The sequence below is a fragment of the Actinia tenebrosa genome, unplaced genomic scaffold (assembly GCF_029948245.1).
Source record: "Actinia tenebrosa isolate PJP-AT-01 unplaced genomic scaffold, QUT_ActTen_1.0 PGA_scaffold4__44_contigs__length_22323623, whole genome shotgun sequence".
NCBI classification, from domain to species: Eukaryota; Metazoa; Cnidaria; class Anthozoa; order Actiniaria; family Actiniidae; genus Actinia; species Actinia tenebrosa.
The window spans coordinates 21668873-21692873 of record NW_028292581.1 but is presented as its reverse complement, the minus strand read 5'-3'; the positions used below and the strand labels follow the sequence as shown (position 1 = coordinate 21692873).

Below are 24001 nucleotides of genomic sequence, written 5' to 3'. Positions count from 1 at the left end.
AAAAGGCATTTACACACTTACACATTTACACATTTAGACTAAAAGAAATATCACGTGTTTCATTATGCATTCTTTGCTTCGTGTGCGTCAGCCTGAACTTTAAATGTAAATTTCAACTCGTGAATCGAAAATCCAGAATGCCCCGACCATTTAGTGAGGATTTAAGATGGAGAATGGTATTTCAGCGTTTGTTTTATGCCAGACCGTTCGAGGAAACACGTGATAGTATTTCATTTAGTCTAAATGTGTAAATGTGTAAATGTGTAAATGTGTAAATGTGTAAATGTGTAAATGTGTAATGTGTAAATGTGTAAATGTGTAAATGTGTAAATGTGTAAATGTGTAAATGTGTAAATGTGTAAATGTGTAAATGTGTAAATGTGTAAATGTGTAAATGTGTAAATGTGTAAATGTGTAAATGTGTAAATGTGTAAATGTGTAAATGTGTAAATGTGTAAATGTCTAAATGTCTAAATGTGTAAATGTGTAAATGTGTAAATGTCTAAATGTCTTTTTTCGGTGGACAACGTTAATGACACTGACTGTATGTTCCCATTTTAAAACAATGACGTAAAGAAATTGTATATCCTTAATTTATCATTAGAAATCATTTTAATTCACTTTTTTGGTTACCTCTTGGCCTAAACCAGCTAAGGCTCCAGCTTATAAAAAAGATAATTTCAGGTCTAATTTTCAGTTATGACTGTGAAATTTCTCCATTTTGAGTTAAATTCGTGTATTCATGGCTGAATGTATGAATTATATTGTTCGGGTTAGATTCCTGACATATCCCAAAAGTCTATATAGGGAGCATGCATTCATTGGTGGGGGGTAGGGCAGGTGTATTTGTCATGCACTATATCATAGAGAAACAAGAGAAATAAATAAAATAGACTGAAATCAATAGCCCTTCCTTAGTTCTTCAAAGTAATAATTGTCCGGCCTTCCCGGCTTCGCGAAACCTAACAATCCAAGAGAGCATAATAGCATAAATTATGCTCGCTTGAACAACCTAAATTCCAATTTGATCTACTGTCCTGACTTTGGTCATCCGAGGTGTTCGATCTGTGAGTTAGCCCTGCCCTGTCTTAGATCAGCTCAGAGGTCGTTTCAGGGTTTAATCTGTGAGTTAGCCGTGCCCTGACATAGATCAGCTCAGAGGTCGTTTCAGGGTTTGATATCGATCTGTGAGTTAGCCGTGCCCTGAGGCATAGATCAGCCCATAGCCAGAGGTTGTTTCAGGGTTCGATCTGTGAGTTATGGCCCGCGTGCCCTGAGTTGATCAGTCCAGAGGTGATTTTAGGTTTTTTTCTGTCATTGTTGTTATAATATCGTCGTCAATGTTGGACATTCTTTTCTTTGATATAGATTTCAAGTCCAAGCCAACGTGTTTTACGCAGGTGAATGGTTGAAGGGATTGTCAGTAATTAATTATCTTGATAATAGCTGGATATTGGCTGTTCTCCTATTGTCCAATCAGTCTATTATCTTTACATCGGCTTTTTGTTACGTATCTCTACTTTTTGTGTTTCATTGTGTTGGTCAAATGTTTTTTGACTTTTAAATATTGTCGTATTGTTCCAGTTGGGTGTTTGAAACCCTACTAGAACCGCATCATTGGTTTTGTTCATGGACTTCGCCAAAATTACTTTTACAAGCTCCCGTTTTATAAAATAATGTGTCTATTTGGAGTGTCAAATTAGCCAAAAAACGTTCTTGCATTTTTTTGTGAGTGAAGTGAATAGTCAATCGAGTTTTAAACTGGGACTCAATCCATTACTAATCCATGTAAGCAAGGAAATAGGTTTTTCTCTGGACGTTTTTGATTACAAAACGTTGGTTGCATGGCAATATCAAAATCACAATATCGTCAGCGAGGAGCCGAGTTTACAAATGGTAAGTCGTGATGTAAAATAAATTACTCTTTTAAAAACTGCAAGGACCAGGTCATGATTAGTACTAAATATACTAAATAACTCTATTCGTACCTTTACGTTAGGAAGAAATTATGAATCGCTTAAGGTCTGTGAAACTATAGTACCTCGTTTAACTCGGCCAAAATTAACTTCAAGACACTAGAACTTTGCCTCTTTTTCGAAAAATTGCTACAAAACAAAAGCAAATGCTATCTTAAAATATCGCATATTCTGTACTTGGATGTTAAAACTTGCAAAGGAGTTTACTTCCATATGTTTGAAAACGTCGAGATACAACATGAAATGTCTTATTTGACATTCTTTAAAAAAATCATTAATAACCTTAGTTTTTGAAATCCCCAAATCAAATGCTATAAAGTAGACTAAAGTATAGTTCAGCTAGACTTGTGGACTCAGTCTTGCATGAAATGGCACACAATCAAGAAAATAAAATATGCCGGCAAAATAGTAATTCCAAAATAGTAATCAGTATGACATTTTTCCTTATTCAGCATAACTGTACCAGTTTTGGTGCTGCAATGTTCTACAAGGATGAAGAAACTTGAAAATGAACCCAGAAAAAAGCTTGGGACGAGATGTCTCGAAAATTCCTAGCCCCAGAATAAACTCCTTCTTCGGCTCGGAACAAGTGTCTATCAAAAAGCTTTTTCGAGGATCAATAATGGCCAAAACAATGTCAACAACTAGTTCGTCTTACATAATAACTACCATAGATTTGACAACTGCTTTCATTGGTAACATCTACAACACAAAGCACCGTGGATTAGCCATCTTTGGACTACTAGTGTGGATATTTAACATTATTATTTCTTTTGCATTTGATTTTTACGAGTCTCATGTCAAGTATGGGCTCGCTTGGGCTGTAGTCAAAGGGACCGAATGGTTAACTTTTTGCTTGGGAACGTACTTTGCGATCTTTAAGACAATCCCTTGGATGAAGAAAGGGTTGGATATGCTGGAAAAGGATGGGCAGTATAATAGATCTCTGCTTAGAATCACAGCCAGTATTAAGGTTAGTATAAGCTGTGTGTTAACCTTTGATTATTTTGTGAGTAATTATTTCATTGTGTGTGGCACATCTTCTAGATTTGAACGCGGGAGTCTCTTCCTTTCTCCAGCAATCCTTTTTTTCTTCTCCGCCCCATAGGATAACACACTACCATTCTTCAGTCAATTTGTATGGATTCAAAATACAAAACAAAACAAAGCAAACAAACAGAAGAAACATGTACAAATTCCTAAGTGAAAATCGTATCCTTTCAATCAAGTAAAACTTTTTTGTCCCCTTCAAAAACCATCTTCCATCTTCCTCATATAGATTGAACTTTTGTGAAATCCCTTCTATAAAACAGTTACTTCAGTTAAAGTCTTTGCATAATCTTCTTTAACGAGCAATCAAGTGAGAAAAGAAAGCATCACTGTATACAAGCTTTTTGGTAAATAAATTGAATGCGCGCACTTTAAGCCGATGTCTTTACCGTGACGTGTGCAATGTCAAAAAGTACATATTTTCTTCCCTCCAGCTGACCATAGTATGTCTGTCACTTCTGCCACTTGTTCTGAGAACATGACAATGCATTTATACTAACACATACTTAATACTTAATATTTCCAGAAGCTACAGTTATTCCTGTTCATATTCACGCTCACTGGGTCCTCAGTACAGTATGTAATCTTGAGGCTCGACAAGGCAAACCACGTGGCTTTCGATCAAAGTGTTTCATATGGGGCTGAGGTATTGCTTCACTTGCTTCGATTCGTTAGCGGTCTCCACGTCTTGTATGCCTACGCCTTGTTCTGGTATATTGCTAGCTGTGTTATGGAAATGACTGGACATTCTATGGTGGAATTTCAAGGTATGAAATACTTACACGACAGCTTTCAGACTACGTGTCATTCTCTAGAGTATAATTTCTTTGTTTAACAGTTGCGCTAGTCCAGAACTGAAACCCACTTTTCACAATGGTGTTTGTTTTACGCGCGTAATTCTAGTTAGTACTTAGTATTTCCCACACATCTTTGCGCGCATCTTTGATTTTGATCAGAACGAACGTAAACAGAAATAAAAGTGAGTCCAGTTGTGGACTACAGAGTTGCACATAAGAAGACACATGAATATAACTGAAAACAATTCAAACAAAGAATCTTACTCAGCATCATTAAGGCATGGCTCTCAGATGGAAAACTGATTAGCTATATCATAGCCAGTTTTCTACGAATCTTCCCCAAACTTGGCAAGTTAATGTCTTTTGTGAAAAGAAGGAAACTTAGAGCCTTGGTTACCATGGAAACTAAGTCACGTGACCACAAGGCCGCCATCTTGGATTTTTAAACAAGCCGTTTGTAAACGTACCGAAACATCTTTAAAAGTCATGAAAATGCAGATTACTATTCATATTTACCATGCCTATATGGATCTAATTGGATATCTTGGAAATTATTTTAAGTTTAATTTTTAGAATATTTTCTATTTTTTCCAAAAAATTAAAAATATTCTAAAAATTAAACTTAATATAATTTCCAAGATATCCAATTAGATCCATATAGGTATTGTAAATATCAAAAGGAATATGGATTTTCAGGACTTCTGAAGTAGTTTCAATACGATTACAAACGATTTATTTTAAAAATCCAAGATGGCGGTCTTGTGGTCACGTGAACTGGTTTCCATGGTAACAGATATGCGGTAATTGCTTGCCTTGAAGAATTACTACTACGAGCCAAATTTGGGAAAGATTCATAGTAAACTGTCAAAGATATGAATAAATAACTGATTTTCCATCACTTCCTCAAAAGAGCCATGCCTTAATGGTGCTGAGTACAAACGTGGTCTGAAATGGGAAAATATTCCACTACAACGTATTAGGTCTATTTACGGGAAAAACCACTTCCAAAATTCAGCTGGATTTGGAAATCCCTTGCGTACTTTCTTGTGATAGCTAATCCCAATTGATATCGGAATTTGAACAATGATTCGCCAAGTATTTTGGTAGTCGTAAAAGGAGCATGCGCAAACAAGTACAGTCCCTGCGAGATTCAATCTCGTACCCAGAGCCTGTGTTTCTTCTGGTCTGCAGCGAAGAACGAGGGCTCTGGCATAATCCATATTTTGGCGCATGCGCAATTTTCGAAAAGTGACATATAACCGATCAAAATAATCAGAGTAAAAACTAAATCAAAGCAAAAGTCAAAGTAAAGATTATAGGAAAAATTAGAAATCGGGAAAATATTTTTAATTTTTGGCAAGTCTTTGAACGCATGCGCTCTTGAAACGGAAGTCCAAGAAATCTATAAAAAATATTATTATGCCAGAGCCCTCGTTCTATGCCGCAGGCCAGAAGAAACGCAGGCTCTGGGTACGAGATTGTTCCAGTTTTCACTTTTCTGTAGACTGAGATTAGACCTTCTAAACCACACTTCTAATTCGGGGGGAAAGAAGGGGGGGGGAGGTTTTTTTTTTGCTTCGGCGAACCGTCCCTGGACCATGTAATACTTCTAATCAGTGGTTACTAGCTAGAGAAGTGTGAAGACAGGTGTCTTGGATAAGTCATCCAGTTTTATATTGACCATTTTCTTTAGAGTGCATCAGTACTCGACTGCGAAGCAAGTTTCATTCTCCGACATTGAGGGAAGCTGTGACTAGCTTTGATGAAAGAATAAAGTTTGTCAAAACATCTTCGAGATCTTGTTTGGTAAGAATCCAAGAGACCATGGTCACTTGTAAGAATCTTAAATTATGCACTTACCTTGACAATATCATGCTTTACTTGACGAATGCAGTCAGGAATATCGAATAGTAATTTGTATAGCACTAGACTATGCTCGTCCGCTCACGAAAACATATGACCGAATCATAATATGCTAAAATAACTGTATCGTATTTCGTATACGATCAAGGCCAGCTATTCAAAACTCAATGAAAGATGCGCAAATGGTTTCAAAACCACGTAACAAAATTTAGAAGATTATTGTGGGTGCGGCTGTACTTTTACGTCAATTTTCTCCCAACTCTGTATAGGTTGACTTGCGTTTGTGTCATCTACCGATCGAGCAAAAAAAAAAAAAAAAAAGATAGTGACAGTGTGTGACAGTTACAGTTTACAAATTACTATTTGAAAAATGTATAATGTATACAAAAATTTTAAAAGAAATATCCAAATATAATTAATTTCCAAATATAAATAAGTATCGAACTAAAAATAAACTAAAATATATACAAATACAACTACAGGTAAGCTCGGGAAAGATATAGGTTTAAAAGTTATGCCTTAAGGTTATGGTCAAAACGATTTCATGATTTTTTCAAAGATTAAATAAGGATTTTATGACTTTTTTAATGTATCTTTATCAATATCTTCAAAGGCTCTTCTGTTTCTTTTGCTGTCTCTTACCCTTCTGTCCATCATGGTCAACGCGTATCTTTACCTTTACAAAAACCGCTATCGAATTTACATTTGGCACGCTCTAATGCCTCTGATCCTCGCTGTCTACCCATTGTGCACCGCGGCCTGGGTCACTAAACAATATCATTGGTACTTTATAGTGGTGGTGAAGGCATGGGCCGAGTACCCAGAGGACAGTAGTGACTCGGATTCTGACATGGAGACCGCCACAGATACACAAGACAAGGAAACAATAACCAATAGGTTTAAAACCAAAGTAGCGCCAAGTACAGACATGCGCATTCATCTCCCCGATAAGGGTCACGTGTCAGTAGGAGAACCAATCAACACGCAGAATAATGCTGAGATATTACGAAAAGTCTTTAGAGGATCCATCAAAGCAGTAGGAAAATGGCAGCGGAATCGAAAAATTCCTTCCTTTAGATTTGAAAAATATATAACTTACCTAAATCAGGTGGCGCCTTCATCGGGGTTCAAGATTGGTGTTCTGACAGTTACTTGGGAAAGAGTATCGGCTTCGCTTTTTCTTTTGATATCGATTGTGGCCGTATTTATTCAAGAAACGATTTTTGGTGACAAAAAGTCCCAATTATGATTAGAAATAAATATACAACAAAGGCTGATACGAAAAATTAGACCAGATTGTGCAAGCATTTGGAAAAACATAAGGCCAGGTATTTTTGATGCGTTTTCGTTTGAAAAAAAAATGGTGATATATAATTTAAATCGCCTTACAGCAAAAGACAGCACATCTATCACTACCTATGCAAGAAATACAAACACACGTGATTATATATCATCTGTTATATTTGTTTTGTTTTGCCCCCTGGCCACCCAATAATGCCTTGCGATCCAAGATGGCCGCTATATCGTCGAGGTAGTTCATTCGTTATGAAAAATAAAGCCATTTGGAGGTTGTCGTGCTGAATGTTTCCTTTTAAATGTCCTGTTACACTGTGCAATTCTCCAGCAACTGGTCTCGCAACGGCTTTGCACCGGTGTAACAGGACCTTAACACCTCACCTCGGCAACTTGTGACGCTACGTTTTCAAGCAATGGAGACAAGTTGCTGAGAAAATTGCAAGGTGTAACAGAATCTTAAAAAGGCGCGATTACACGGAGCACAAGTTCCAAGAGTGTCTACACGCAACGATTGCTGCAATTTGTCTCGCAACATTTTTCATATTGCGCTGTAGGTTAGACGCTGCAATGCTCCATCTAACTTGTGTCGCAACGCGGTTGCGAGACAGGTTTCAGAGAAAATTGCTCCGTATAATCGCGCCTTAAAGTGCACATGAACCCTTCGACAATACTTTCAGTACTGATTCTACACGAAGTAAATAGTTGAATGGTAAAATATTTCTTGATTTGAGTGATGCGTTTCTAAGTTATGAAGGTTTATACTTCCAATATGCTAATGAGTGTGACGTCTATTAAGGCTTAATTAAATATACAAAATCGAACTGGTTCATAGAAACAGTATTTAAAAAGCATCATTATTTTAGTCATGGTTTACATGAAAGCTATTTACAATTTTTATCTTCAAAATGGCCAGCATTTAGTATTACTAGTTACAACAAAAACACTCAAATACCTTACCTGACGTCATCATCATTAACATATTGGAAGTATAAACCTTCATAACTTAAAGACGCATCACTCAAATCAAGAAATATTTTACCAATCAACTATTTACTTTATGCAGAATTAGTACTGAAAGTATTGTCGAAGGGTTCATGTGCACTTTAACACAGGAAAAATATTTCGCTTTGGTTAACTAAAAACCTATAGAAATTATGCACACTTAGCAATGTTTAATTTACTTTATTTTTCCCATATTATTCGTAAGAATGAATTCCTAAACATTTGACAAGAGTTACATTAGAGGACGTCCTGACGTCATCCTGAATCAAGAAAAAATTATTCCCTCTGCATCATGGGAAGAAGTTATGTTTCTTTCACTCCTTTAAAATTGATGTCTTGTAAAATGCATTATCAGAATCAACGTCCACCAATATGAAAATTTGATTTTTAAAACGTCTGGTAACCCGGAAACCATAGTTCCACAAGTGTGTAATCTTCGTGGCAAATCTTCACAAAATTCTTGCACTTGATTAAACTTTACCAAATTTGGGCATGGTAGGCACATCTTCGGGGCTAGAGAAACCTGGTGCAGGGGCTTGGCGCCAGTCCTCTTTTTGTTTATGCTGCCTAACGGCTTCCTTTACTCGTTCGTCCATGATTTCCTCGGTCAACATACCATCCTTCGACCCATAAGCACTCGCCTGAATAAAAGACAGGAAAAAACTTTGATATTGGTTTCGCCATTTGCTTCGTTGGGGGAGGGGTAGGTGCGGGTATTGTTTCAGACATCCGGCCATGCATGTCCAACCTTTTGGACGCTATGAAAGTTCTCCTTTACCTTCTTCAAAAATCTAAGGCTTCATTATTTTATATACTCAATAAGCCTGAAGCGAGATGACGTTTTACCCCCGACTCTATACCATAATAGCTTTTAAAATTCGTTCATATTAAAATTTTTCATTCCTTAGAGAATACAGGAGCAATAGTCATAATAGCGCAGCGCAGCCGTGACGTCATAAAAACGAAGACAAAGGCGAAATTCGGACAAACAAACTTACAAGTTTACTTTCAGCAGATAATTTTCACAGCCGATCGCAGTTGATCTAAGTTTACATGGGTTAATATTGTAACTTTAAGTAAAAATAATAAAATCGGTTCGTATAATCCTCGTAGCGGTTAAACAGAATGCAATGTTAGTCCGAATCTTTAAGCTATTTTTAGAATCAGCGCGATGCGCTATTAAAGAACAAAAGCAATGTGAAAAGGATTATGGTCTAGAGGCGGGGGTAAGACGTCATCTCGCTTCAGGCATATTGCAAAATCGTTGTGGGGTTCAAAACATAGAAGCTGAAACCAAATCGAAGTGGCATATGGGAAGTACGTTGATGAGATGTATCTAGTGATACAACTCGTTGAAAGTTCATAAATTGTTTCACTGACAGAGAGAGCGCGCATGTAGGCTTTTAACACACGTTTCATATCGACTGTGTATATCAAATGAATACATCAGAAGATATTAGTCATTTCCCAGAATACCTTTCGCTCTCAGCTTCTGTTTTGAGCTCGACAATGCATTTGTAATGGGAAAACTCGAGGATGCGAGGCTCACATGAAAATGCAAAAGAATTAAACCGTTTTTCGATGGAATTTGTGAAATTTCTTTTGTAATCCAGGGTTAGCATCGCATTCAAGAAACAATTTAAGAAGGGTGCATTGAGTGTATAAAAACGACGAAAACTATGAAAGATTCTTACTGTATTTGTTAGAGAAAACTCAAGGTAGGGTACGCTAAAAAAATGTCGTCTCAGAGAATCTTGTTCATGTTTAAACTAACAAATAATAAAGCTTACCTGCCAAGCAATTGCAAGCTTCGCTATTTCTCTTCCTGACAGACCCTTAGTCACTTCAGCAATTTGATGACATTTTGAATTAAAGTCAAAGTTGTCGATCTTCAACCGCCTAAAAATAAAAATAAAAAAAATAAAAAAATCAGAAAAAAGCAAGAGCTAAACAAGTAAACAAGCCAGATTGAATGTCTAAGAATTGGAACTGTCTGGTCAAATCTTTGCCTTGCCAGATTGCTTGCAAAAAAGCGCAAAAATGAAGAAGTGAAAATATTGTTAATAATTTAACCTCTCCCTGAAACGATAGTCCCCTTCACAGTTCCCTGCGCCATCTTGAAAGGTAACCGTGCCTTTGAATCGAAGCGAGACGAACGGTGAGCTTCCAATGATAGACCTTTTTTAACACCTTGGACAATTATTCACATGTCTCTATCATTGGAAGCTCACAGTTAGTCTCGCTTCGATGCAAAGGCACGGTTACCTTTCAAGATGGCGCAGGGAACTGTGAAGGGGACTATCAGAACTAGTTTGGACAGCAAATCATGTCATGAAGAGAAAATAAGAAAAGTCTGACGTCACATTTAAAAGTTTTTAAGATTTCAAGTGACGTCACTCGACTTTCGGTTCCAAAATGAAAAGCAGTTCTACGAAGATTTTTCTTATTTTTTCTCCACGAAAGGATATTTTTGTCGAAGTTCTTATTGTTTTATGTGGAGGTTAAATTATAGAGAACATGTTTATTTTAGTGGGCTTTGTGGGAAGTTGGAACAGGAAATACGTCACAACCTATGGGTGCAGTAACTTCAACTTGTTTCCAGTCCCTGCCGGCTTACCCTGTTCTTGAACCAGTTGTGGCAGGTCTCAGAACATATTCTTCAAAGTATTGTCTGACGAGACGCTCGCGTTCATCGGTGTCAGGCAGGTCGAACTCAACCAGCTCGTCTATACGATCATTAATGGCCCAGTCAAACTGGTCTGGCTGGTTACTGGCCAACACTAGCATAAATCTAACAGTGTTAATAAAAGCGTTAGACAAGAAATTAATGTATAAGAATTGCTTTCAGAAACTTGACATCACGTACATGACAGAATTAGTGACTGATTGAGAATAGTAACTTAACACTAATGACGTTTCATACCACAACTACCACAATCCTTTTCAAAAGATATATTGATATTAACTTGTGGAAGTGTAGGTATAAATAAAACGTCATCATGCATGAGGCATATTCGCGCCCTGACTAGTGTATCGGTTTCCGTTGCCTTCAGCGTTAAATCTCGCGTTTTGATTGGTTGTGGGCACGTGTTTTATGAGTACACAGCACACGCGCGCATCTTCTATTTCGTAACTCCTATCCAAAAATGACATTTTGTAAGGACGATCCTGACATTTTCCTGTGATATGCATTTTCTGTCGTATTTCTCCTAACCCCTTCCTTGTCATCTGCCATCCCGCGCATGCTTTATAACTGCACATGTTTTCTACTCTCTTTCACATCGTGCTATAGAAACTAGGATAAGCGCAAGCGGTAATGAGCTATTTTCAACTCTAGTTTCAAACTCTTGAAGGGCATATACACTTATTTCAATAAAGTTAGTTACCAAAAAACCTAGAAAGCTGAGATCACTGAGGATCATGGGAAACATTTAATATCAAACAAGTAAAGCTTTTGATACAATTTGCAGTTTGAGGGTGCTCAGGAGAGGTGAGACTGTAACTGGTAAAAGATCTAAAATCCATCAACAGTTATTAAAGCGGTTGAAACATGCAAAATGTAACCAACCATAATCCTTGTTGGTCTCAGCTTTGTAGCTTTTCAGGTGACTAACTTTATTGAAATAAGTGTATACTTACTACTTTGATTACGATGCTCAATACATCATTGTCCAAGCTTACTTTAATAAAAATGAGTTCTTTCTTCCAAATTTATCAAAATCCCAATCAAATAGAGCTAGGCTCAGGTCAACGTCGAACTTCACATGAGCCGAACCTAATCGAAACAATGGATAACAGGCGGTCTTCTTTGAAGTCATTAAGTTTGGCTCATGTGAAGTTCGACATTTGACTGACATTAGTCCTAAACCTTCTTATCTTAGGAAAACTGTTTACTGATCTCAAACCATGTGTCATCCATTCCCTTATCTGCACCCAAACTGATATTTTGTTTTCAAAGCCTCGTAAGTAAAATAGTAGTCTCCTACGCAGCCGCTATTTGGGGAGTGAGCGTTGCGTGACGACACTAATAGCGGCTGCGTAGGAGACTAGTAAAATAGGAATTAAAAGCGATATAAAATAAGAAAGCATTACGTCCAAAATGAAAAGTTCTGTATATTAGTTATGATGTAACGCTTATAAGAGCTACAGTACTGAAGAAGAATACGATACTCACTTGCGAGACGACTCTCCTGTTCGGTACAAAAATGCATTCAAGGTACTCCGAAGATCCTCGCTGATTTTTTCCTAAAGATGAAAATAATTTGATAAAATTTATACTTAATTTACAATCAATTATGCTAAATCATGAGAATGAAGACAACGTATACGGTTTGCAGTCTACCGTGCACCCATCCCCTGATCGGATTCACCTTCCTTGACAACCGTCGTCAAGGACGAACTCAGTGGACAAGCAGTCGTGAAACACTACAGAGTAAAAAAAGCGTTTAACTCGCAGAAATGGTCAATTTTCGTGCGGTTTACAGATGTTCTAATCGATCAAATAGGGATAAACGAAGTTTTTACTTCTTACCTACAGTTCCAGCTGAAAGATATAGTCAGAAACGGAGAGATTTATATAAAAAACGAGAATCGTAGTAACACAGGGTAAAATGATCAATTTGAAATACCTGACTCCTCTTCCTCAGGAAAGCATCTGCCTCATCCACAAATAAAAGCAAGCTGAATATGAAACACAAAGATCAATCTATCGTAGTCAAGGGTTTGATATCTAGACTCCCTATTATATAAGTAGAGTTTGGTATTCTCTCCCATGCTTTTAAGGGTTTTCCTTCTCGAAAAAAAAAAGGGGGGGGGGGGTGAAACGCAATACATCTGACTACATTTCGATTTAAACATGGTCCACATTTTTTCATCAATGGCTAATGAATCAGAAGCAATCAATTATCGTTACTCCTTGCATAAGAGGGTTGATTAGTCAACCCTTTTACCGCCCCTGGATCCGCCCATACATATCTGTATATTTACCCTCTTCGTGATGTTTCAGCCCAGTCAAAGACTTTATGCATAGCCGTTACTCCATCTTTCCCCATGGGTACCACATCTCCTCCGGTCATGATGGCATAATCCAAACCTGAGTTCTTTGCAAGACTCTAAGAGACAAGGAAAGATCAACATGCAACATCAAACAGTTAGCGGTTCCTATATTCCATCTCGGTAAAGTGAGATTAGAATAACAACAAAAGTGTCCATCAGCTGTACAGAGCTGCAAGGTGTCATTTAGAAATAAGAATACAGTGCAGTTGTGGACTGAGTATTAGTCATAAATTTTCATTTTGTGTTAGAATAAATGCTTAAACATGAGAGAAAGAGTCTGAAGGGAGAAGAGGGACTGTTAAATCTGTGTAAATAAGCAAAGAAACCAATTTATTGAAACAGAAATATACCCCAGTGATTCTAGCCTGCAAAGCAGCGCTTTGTGGAGAGAGACTGTCTCCATCCCCTACCCCCTTCTCTACTTAAAGCACCAGATGGACAAGAAAAAACCCTTTACTCCCTGCTACTAGGGGTAGTTTAAAGGTGTTTCAATGCTATTTCAACCATAAAAAGTGAAGAATATGAGGACTTCCCCCTATCTAAAAACCTTGTGACAAGCTTGACCATTAATAGCCAAGCAATAATAAAAGCAGTTATCTTGGGCCACTAATCTACTCACCTTAGCAAACATAGTTTTTCCTGTACCAGGAGGACCATAAAACAGTAGATTTCTATACATTCCTTTGTTCCTTTTGGTATTTGATGTTGCTATGCTGATTTCTCTTAAGTGTTCTTCAAGACTTTTCTAGTTAAACAAATGTTGGAAAGGTCTTATGCCCCATTCACAACAAGGCTTAAACATGTTTTAAAGTGGTTTAACTAAACAGGTTTGTAAAGCTATCTATGAACACTGCACAATATTTGGTGAAATAATGCATGTAAACTATCCTTTGTCTTGCTCTGACAACATTTTAGAAAGTTTCATTATATTGTAGGTTTCTAGTTTCTCAATTTTTTCCCTAATGAAAACATAGTTTAACTAAACATGTTGAGGTGTGAATGGGGTATTAGAGTACAAACAATAAACATCAATAAAAAAGTTATAGTCAGATAACATTGACAATTCTATCACGGAGGAAGAAATTTTCATTTGCATTAATTAGATATTTAGTATGACCCTTCATATTAAAATCGAAAATTTATTTATTTATTTTCTTGCTTGCTTATATATGAGACATCAATTCTCTCATTGAAAATCTCAATTTGCTGCCTAAAAGCATTTATTACAACTGTAGATATATTTACCTTTAATATTATTCCTTTGAGTGAATTTTCAGGATTAACAAAGAACTTCCTTACAGACTGTAAAATAACAGATCAAAATTATTACTTTGACCAAAATAAATTAATGATGGTGATAATGATGTGAAGCTTATGGAAATGATGATGCAGGTGGTGATGATGGTGGTGATGATGCAGGTGGTGATGATGGTAGTGATTAAGTAGATGGTGATGATGGTAGTGATTAAGTAGATGGTGATGCAGGTGGTGGTGATGGTAGTGATTAAGTAGATGGTGATGATGGTGGTGATTAAGTAGATGGTGATGATGGTGGTGATTAAAGTAGATGGTGATGATGGTGGTGATTAAGTATATGGTGATGATGGTGGTGATTAAAGTAGATGGTGATGATGGTGGTGATTAAAGTAGATGGTGATGATGGTAGTGATTAAGTAGATGGTGATGATGGTAGTGATTAAAGTAGATGGTGATGATGGTAGTGATTAAGTAGATGGTGATAATGGTGGTGATTAAGTAGATGGTGATAATGGTTGTGATTAAGTAGATGGTGATGATGGTGGTGATTAAGTAGATGGTGATGATGATGGTGATTAAGTAGATGGTGATGATGGTGGTGATTGAGTAGATGGTGATGATGGTGGTGATTGAGTAGATGGTGATGATGGTGGTGATTAAAGTAGATGGTGATGATGGTGGTGATTAAAGTAGATGGTGATGATGGTGGTGATTAAAGTAGATGGTGATGATGGTGGTGATTAAGTAGATGGTGATGATGGTGGTGATTAAAGTAGATGGTGATGATGGTGGTGATTAAAGTAGATGGTGATGATGGTGGTGATTGAGTAGATGGTGATGATGGTGGTGATTAAAGCAGATGGTGATGATGGTGGTGATTAAGTATGGTGATGACGGTGGTGATGTTGTCAGTTGATGTTGATGGTGTCATTGGGGTTGGTGATGATGATGATGATATGATGGTAAAATGATTAGTGATTATAAACTGATGTTGATGGTGGTATGGAGATTTTGGTCATATCTTCTGATGTTTCTAACTGTAATAATAATGATAATAAAGATGATAACAAAACAGTTTGATCACAAATTTTGTATAAATGACAAACAAAAAAAGTTAACCATCAGAGAAAGGAATGTAGTTGAATACCTTAATTGGATGTCTTATAGTGCTGAATAAATTTAATCTTGACGTATCACGAACTAGAGATGGTTTTCCTAGCCGAGCTTCCACAAACCTTTCCAAATTTCACAAAAACATAATCTGAATTAGATATTCTAAAATTAATTTTAATTACACTGTTCATTTGTTCATCTCTCCTTTTCTCACTGGACTTTGAAGATGACTTCCGCTCAGGTTGTTGAAATGTCAGTCACCACCAACAACAGTCTTACTTGAGACTACACTCACCCTGATGATCACATTTCACAACAAATATTTGACAAGTAGAAAAGACATGCAATTTTCATTCCACATATTTGCAAAGGTAGCCTAATATGCCTTTTGCAATAGATTGACACACGATCGTTACTGGATGGCAAAAAAATTTGGGCTTCCTTTCATTAAACATTTTTTGCTGGATTACCAATGTCATATATTCCAAAACCTTTTCCAAAATACTTTTTTCCCTTAATAATTTCAATTTCAAGATACAAAGCAGCTTAAAGCTTGTTTGCCATCCAGCAGAGCCTTCTCCAAGGGACCTTGAGCTGAATTGATTCATTATCAAAGTCATATTTCAGCACGTGACTGTTTGTTGCAAAAAAACCTATTGATATAAACCCAAGAATGAGAAATCAGAGTGACTATTACCTTGCTGTGACTCCAGTACCATATTTAGCAGCATAAACACCTAATGCTAACAATGTCAAGCCAGCAGCCTAAAACAGAAGGTAGAAAAAGGTAATATACCAATCAATATCAACAACGTAGATAAAATAATAACAGGTGGCTCTCCTACACTTGGAAGGCATCTTAGACATATTCTGAAACTGCACATTTTTTCACTTACTGTTGCTGAAATCTTATCCCAATCTGATATAAAAGCATCAAACCCTGCCCCAAGGATTGAACCAGCTGTCCTGTTAAAGCATGGAGAGAAAGAAAGGCTTAGCCGAAGATCAATAACAAATATAATAATTTTACTACCAATCCAATATTGTAATCAGTCCAGATATTGATAACAACTCTTAAATCTTGGCTACCCAAACAAATTTTTCACAAATTATTCAATTACGTTCAAGTTGCATAGACAACAGAATAATTAAAAGATCAAGGTTCGGTAAATTTCACCATACAAATAATTATACCACCAAAGTTTCAACAAAAACATGTCAGATTATTTGTTTCTTTATTACAATTATCAATAGTTCCCTTCACAGTTCCCTGCACCATCTTAAAAGATACTGTAGCCGTGTCTTTGCATCGAAGTGAGACCAATGGTGACCTTGCAATGACAGAGACCTTTTTTTTGACACCTTGAACAATATTATTCACATGTCTCTATCATTGCAAGCTCACCGTTTGTCTCGCTTCGATGCAAAGGCAGGGCTACCTATCAAGATGGCGCAGGGAACTGTGTAAGGGACATTAGAGTGCAAAGTAATAAGTACAAAATAGCACCAATAAATCAATTGAAAACAAAAGATATATATGTGTTTAGAGTTATTTACATTTTTTTTTTTTTTGCTATTTCTCTGGTATATGGTTTGCACTCTATCAATGACACAATAAAACTTATACGAAATTCTATTGTTGAGATACTAGAACGTGATTGGATAATTTGTGAAAAACTTGTTTGGGTGGCCTTGGTTCAAGTAGTTGCACCTTAAAACCAACTGAGTGATGCATAGTACTTACTTAATAGACTGGAGAACTGTATCTCTCTGTTCTGCAGCTTTAAGTCGAATCTTTTCCAAATGTATATCCTTGTTTTCTCTTTCAATTTTTGCCCTGTGCAAATAGGAAAAATAAATATTGTCAGGAACATCTTAGTAAAAGAAGTGAAGAGATATAAAGAAGTGAATTAAAATATTTAGTCAATTTAAGTCGATCTTTATACCATGCGTACAAACCCAAAACCAATGCAGAAGCAGCAGTAATGTAAGGAAGTAGCTAATAATTATGCGTTGGCAAAGATGAAATAATAACAAATGTCTAACTTATTTTATTTATTTGATTAGGCCCCAAAACAGTTACTGAGGCACTCCACATCTTACTGTATTCAACATATGGACTAGTAACTTCTTAATAGTCATTTTAATTTCACATAAAAAAACAGCTCTAAAGAGAGGAGGTTATTAGGAGCTCTTAGGAGAGTGTGCACACGGCCTCGTGCTTTCATCAGTTTCTCAGTTACGGAAAAAAACTAAAATACCAGGTGAAATGAAAACTTACTTTCCACGCAACTCTGCTTCTAGTCTTTTCATCTCATTTCCATGTCTGAGTTCTGCTTCATACTTAACAGTTTCTAGATTAACAAAACGACAAAATAATAATTAACAAATAGCTACAAATAGATGTGAAGGACTCAAAAGGCATCCAATTGATATTGCCTTGTTTGATAACTTCAATAATTCCAATGACAAATTCAATCCATAAGTATCTATAAGTACCTTCAATCTATAAGTACCTTTTCTCATGGATTCTTGCCTCCTGACAGATTCTTCTTGTCTTAATAGATTTTCTTCTTGTGTTTTTTTCTATGGAACAATTCAAAATGACTTAGTGTTTCTACACTAAATGATGACACAATCACTCACAAACATTACCACTACGTTCAGTATTTAACCTGTATATCTTACTGGACACGTAAATTCCCCCTTATGAACTGAGAATTCTGTTACAGGAGGAAAACTGAACGAAAATATAGAGAAACAAACCTCTTGATAGAACAGAGAGATGAACACAGAGCATAAACAAGCATACTAGGAAATAATAACTCTCTTCATTCTTTATCACTGTTGTTATACAATAGTGCAGCGCAACCGTTACTTCATAAAAACGAAGACAAAGGCGAAATTCCGACAAACAAACTTACAAGTTTACTTTCAGCAGATAATTTTCGCAGTTGATCTTAGTTTACATGGGTTATTGTAATTTTAAGTAAAAATTATCAAATCGGTTCATATAATCCTCATAGTGGTTAAACAGAATGCAATGTTTGTTCAAATCTTTAAGCTATTTTTAGAATCAGTGCGCTGCACTATTATTCATAGGTATCAAAAATTGCATTTCAATGCTAAATAATTTTTGTTATATTGTACTTTATTTTTCCGTTTTTTATGTCTTTCATTATTTATTGTGTAAAAGTTTTACCTATGCCCCATAGGTGAGTTCTTTCCCTTTTGGGGTTATAAAATGTACCGAACAAATGTGTTGAAATAATAATAAAATACATAAATAAAAGCATGCATGATGTGACCCGGGTTTGAGTCCAGCTGAGCTCGGTGTTGTATGGGTATAATAATAAAGTATAAAGGACGCCACACAAACTACAACTCTTCAGAATGATAGTTATCGTGCTATGATTACTGTGAGACCATCTTAGAGTGACCTGTGTGACCTGAGGACCAGTGTACATGTATTAAAGCATTCAATTGTTAAAACGCGTCACTGCATGTTGGTCACTGATTGAACCAAAATGAGGTTGTTTTGATAGCGTAAGGTTTTAGGACAGAGAATGTGACATGTGACTTCTTATATTAAACTCTTTTTTGTAATTTAAGCGTATTACATGATACGAAAGAGTTAAAAAGAATGTTTGTATGTGAGTAGAGTTGTTCGTTGGTTCTCTACTGTGCTTCATGGATTTTCTGGGTTCCCCGGCTTTCCTCTCTCCGCAAAAATCAACTCCTAAATTCAAATTGGAATTACAGTGGATGAAGAGCTACTCTGTAGAAATGCCACTGCTAAATCCCATTTATTAATTATTTATTATTATTAATAGAATGTGATTACCTGTTGTGCTAGCTGATCACTGTATCTTCTTCTTGCTAACTGGTCCTCATATTGAGCTCGCTAAGGTGCACAATAACAAAAAAAATAACTTTATTAAAATGTTCACAATGAAAATCATTAGCACTATTAAACTCTAAAATGTGAAATGTATGTTGGCCCATTTAATTTTGCAAAGAACGTGCATGATGAGGGAAAAGACCATGCCTGATATGAGATGGTATCAGCACTAATCATCTGCTTGCAATCTGGTATGATATAGTTTAGAGGGCGTTTGAGCATTTTTTTTTTTTGCAGAATACAATGATAAACAACTTATCAGTCACTTCAGTTGCCTAAAGGCTCGCCAAAATACTATGTAACTGGTAAAAATACACAGCCATATCAGATGCTTAGTCAACTGATAACCTCTTTATATCATAACTTGAATTCAAAGAAATTGCTTCCATGTTGAGAAAATTTATAAATTCAGTAAAATAATTCTCCTGGAAAATTTCTCCTTCTGAGGTATCAACAATGGAAGAGGAGATGAGCTACACTGCATACCCAATGGAAAAATAAGAACACTTCACAGGCCTCGGAGCAATGTTGTAGGGCAAAACAATAGAGTGTGTGCAACCCAACGACTTAAGGTATGAGAACTGGGTACCATGGGCCCCGTGTTGTTCATCTCAAAGCGCATGTTCAAAAGGATCAATTACCAGTGAAATACTCTCGCATTACACACGAAGTAAACAAAATGGCTTCCTTCGATACAAAGTTTAGCACCGTTTTCTAAGAAAACGGAACAACTAAACTCCGAGAAATCGAGAATATGGATTCATATTATCGTAAACAAGCTAACTGGTTACTAAAAAGTGAGGATTTTTTTTCAGCCACAACTCAGGTCTCATACCTTAAAATCACTTGAGATATGAATAATAATGAAACAACTGCCATGTTGGTTTCACAGTTTAAAAGGGACATAAAGACATGGCTCTTTAAGCAGGCCTTTTATTAATTTCTTTTTAATAAATAAATTTATTTTAACCAGTATCTTTATTTTGTCTATGATGTGACTATAATGTTTAAATGCCGTTAATCTTAATCTTAATCTTAATTTTGATTTTAATTAAAAGTTACTGAAAGTTGTTTTCATAACATTATTGATACATTAATTTATGGTATTGAAATATTGCTAAATTATTTTTAAATTAGTATTGTTAAACTGTTTTATTATATCCTTTTAATTATCATCTTACTTTCTATTTATCTATAATGAATATTTTTTGTATTTTGTAAAGCGCTGTTGAACCGCTGGGAATTGGCGCTCAATAAAACATTACTTATTATTATTATTGGTTGATCAAGAGAAGCTGCTTTGCTATTGTCAACCAAGATGGTGGTTATGACACAACATGCACCTGCTCTATGGAAATTTGGGATATGGAATCACTTGTCAAGCAAAAACTTGCATGCATTGTTTTTGCCCATTAACATGCCTATGGTGAAAGCCCTTTATTTCCTACCTTTGTTTAATAATTACGTTGAATATTAGACATATATACAAATGTATGTACCTGTTGATGCTGCTGAGTCTCAGCTGAAAGGGTTTTCCTTTTTTCTTCTTGCTCAACTCTTACTTTATCCATCTGCATTTGCTGCATCCCAGCTTCGAATTCCTAATTCATTAAAAGTCTCTGATGTCAAATCATAGACAATGGTTAAAACCCAGGGTATTGGTATACAGCTAGAAGATTAATGACCATCCATTTTTTTACTGGCTTTCACAACACAGTAGAAGAGAGGTTACACATAACGTGTGATTTGAGCTAAAATAAGTGTGTGATAAATAAAAATATAGCAAAATTCAGTGTGATTCAGGATTTCCAGGTTTTTTATTGATACAGGTATACCTGTCAACTGAATTTCAGAAATATCGATGTGTGAAATGTGATGCTTTTCATAGTTAAAAAGCATTTACGAATGAATTTTATTTGATATGTAGCCCCTTTTTTCCTGGTCTCCTAAATGCTACCGACCCATAACAAAATGAATAAACGGTTTCTCAGATCCAAGAGCTAACTAGCCATTCCCTTTCTTCCAGGATAAACATAAATAAATAAAATTAAAAATTGTCTTTCATACAATAAGGGTGGATGCAGGAATTTTTGAGACGGCCGTCCAAATGCATACTAAGCAAATCCTGTAGGATATTTTGGCAGCCACTCGTCATACACGTTTCATAGTCAATTGTTATTGGTCAGTGAAACAATAGCCTGTTGACTTAGGGGGAGGGTACAGTGAGATGTTCGTAATGATGGTAAGATTAGTCATTAGTCAATGGAGTGGATGTGTTAGGTATCGAACTAAGGTTCTATAAAGGAATTTCGTCATGACGTGTAATTCTGACTGAACTAGAAACAAATTATTGGCACATTTTGATGGTTTGAGCAGGCTGCAGTGTGCTACCTTCCCTAATTTTAAGGAAAACTTGCTCAATATTGACTTGAAACTTCACAGAGTCCCAAAAGAAATCATAAGATGCAAAGTAAGATCTTTATTTGCATGAGCTTTTGAATTTGAATTTTTACTGTATTTTGACACTAATAGCCACAGCTTGGGCTACATGTGATTCCTCTAGGATAAATGGATCAATTTAACATCAGGTATGACAAGGTGGTAAGGACACCTCACCCCTGACCCACCACTGTATATTGGAAGGGGATGAGGGGAGGGGAATTCTCCTGAAACCATGTATTTAGGTATGTACATATTTGTACAACATTTTTAGTGTCTTGACTTACTTTAATCTTTTGTTGATGTTTTAATTGCTTGGTTGTTTCTTGGACTCGGGCTAGCTCTAAGGCTTGTGATGCATTTGCTGCAAATCAATACGAATATTCTATAATACATATATAGCTTACTTACCACAAGAGGTTAATAGGAACGTACGAAGTTATTCTAGCTGCAAATACGTCTAGATTGAACACTCAAACAAAATCTCACGGGGAAAATTAATACACGAAGACAAACTCACGAGATTTCTCTAGCTCTTTGGCAGCTTTTGCAGCTCTTTCAAGCCCAGTAGGATCAAAACTTTGCCATATAGCTTTGCCAGAACCTTTCTCCTTCGAGTCTTTCTTGTCATCCTTGTCACCCCCACCACCGTCTTCTCCCCCACCTGATGGCGGAATCGGCAGCTGTGGCGGCAAGGTTGGAGGCGGAGCACTATCCTTCTTCACTCCAAACATCCAAGACATGATAAAAATCGATTTTTCAAAGGGCAAAAAAGGAGATTTCAGTGCAGAATTTGATGATGAAAGTTTCCACGTGCAGAAAAAGAGCCGGCTAGGTGAAACCTCGTTATGGTGCTCATATCATGCCCGCTGCTATATAGTATCGTCGGCTCAGTTGCATATTATATGAGAAAAAAAAAAAAGAAAATATATATCAAAAGTAGTAGCAAGCTTGTAGTAAATAAAATGTTATCTAAATAACAAACTATTAATAAGTACTAAATGAAAAAATCAAAATAGGAATTTTGATAAAATATTTTTTATTCTGAATTAAAGAGCAGGGTTTTTTTGGCAGGTTTTTGTTTTAGCGAATAAAGCTTTTTATTAGAGGGATAAGGGAATAATTTAGTACCGGATAGAATCTTTTGAATAGTTTTTATTAAAATTAATATAAAGTTGTGTAAGTTCTATTTTTGCAGTGACATCACCACCCGGAGTTAATCAGCTCTGATAGGCCTGGGGATAGGGACGTCATATCCAGGAGGGAACCAGCACGTAGGCATTTTGTCTGCGCATGCGTGCAAATATAAGTTTTAATAGAAAAACCGCTGAATTGAGCCTGCAGAGATTGCCCAAGATGGCGGAATATTTTCTGTCTAACAGCGCTTGTTTACTAGTTCTCTGTGTCCTTTGGAGACCATTTAAAACGCTATCGAATGGATATTTTATTGCCTTATGAAAAAGGTTGTCGCTAGGTCGTTATTTTACTCTTTATTTTAATAAAATCATGTAGAAATTTCAACGTTGAGAACGAGAGATTAGTGTTGAAAGGCGCTAAAATAGATAGAGGTAAGGGAGGTAACCCGGTTAATTCTTTCTTAATGACAAGATTGATGGTTTATTCCTAAATTAAATTAACCTACAATCACCGCGTTGGGGTAGAGTCGTGAATAATTATTATTTCACTGTACAAGTACTGTACTTGTTTTCATCTTGCAAGCATATTTGAAAGTGGTTACAATCATAGAAAATTCTCTAACTGGTAAAATTTCCTTTTTTACTCATGTTTCATGGTTAGACTGACTTAATATATAAGAGAAAGAAAAGGCCCAATAAAGTATATATGCACTTGCCGTAAATCCTCTATTAAGCATCCCCTCTGAAATAAACCCCCCCTTTCTAATAAGTAACCCCCTTTCTAAAGAAAGAATTTTTTAAAGCCAAACCTTCCCAATTAAAGAAACATGTATACTGATTAAATGTGATTTATTAAAGTCTTGATAGTTCACCAACATGTTAAATCACACTAATTTGGCCCTCATTTTCGGTTGCATGACCTTCCCACTTCAGTTTTTCCCACTCTGCACTCTAGTTCCTTGTGAATTTAACAAATCCAAGTCAGGTTTCTATGGGTCTGTACAGTAATCGAACGTGGTGAAATGACGAACCTGACAGCTTAGAACCTACTGCATTTGGGCTAAATCAATACTTAGGTCCCCCTCTCATGAGCCAATAAGCCCCTATCAAACTACC

General features: G+C 36.2%; 2 protein-coding genes across 2 annotated transcripts; one reads left to right on the top strand and one right to left on the bottom strand.

The window, feature by feature from the left end:
- Positions 1 to 2472: 2472 nt before the first annotated feature.
- LOC116308273 (uncharacterized) lies at positions 2473 to 7257 on the top strand. The gene is made up of 4 exons (XM_031718661.2): positions 2473 to 2949; positions 3553 to 3793; positions 5517 to 5629; positions 6300 to 7257. Exons 1-4 carry the CDS (start codon positions 2485 to 2487, stop codon positions 6933 to 6935), a joined length of 1455 nt encoding a protein of 484 aa, XP_031574521.1. The 5' UTR covers positions 2473 to 2484; the 3' UTR covers positions 6936 to 7257.
- Positions 7258 to 8149: 892 nt separating this feature from the next.
- LOC116308275 (ATPase family AAA domain-containing protein 3) lies at positions 8150 to 22624 on the bottom strand. Its single transcript, XM_031718665.2, has 18 exons — positions 22270 to 22624; positions 22037 to 22113; positions 20810 to 20911; positions 19254 to 19313; positions 17926 to 17995; positions 17691 to 17763; positions 17154 to 17246; positions 16306 to 16375; positions 16107 to 16174; positions 15444 to 15531; positions 14285 to 14341; positions 13659 to 13784; positions 12971 to 13095; positions 12613 to 12664; positions 12159 to 12229; positions 10602 to 10775; positions 9775 to 9883; positions 8150 to 8625 (listed from the first exon to the last, which is right to left on the bottom strand). The coding sequence occupies exons 1-18, from the start codon at positions 22490 to 22492 to the stop codon at positions 8455 to 8457; spliced, it is 1809 nt and encodes a 602-aa protein (XP_031574525.1). The 5' UTR covers positions 22493 to 22624; the 3' UTR covers positions 8150 to 8454.
- Positions 22625 to 24001: the final 1377 nt, after the last annotated feature.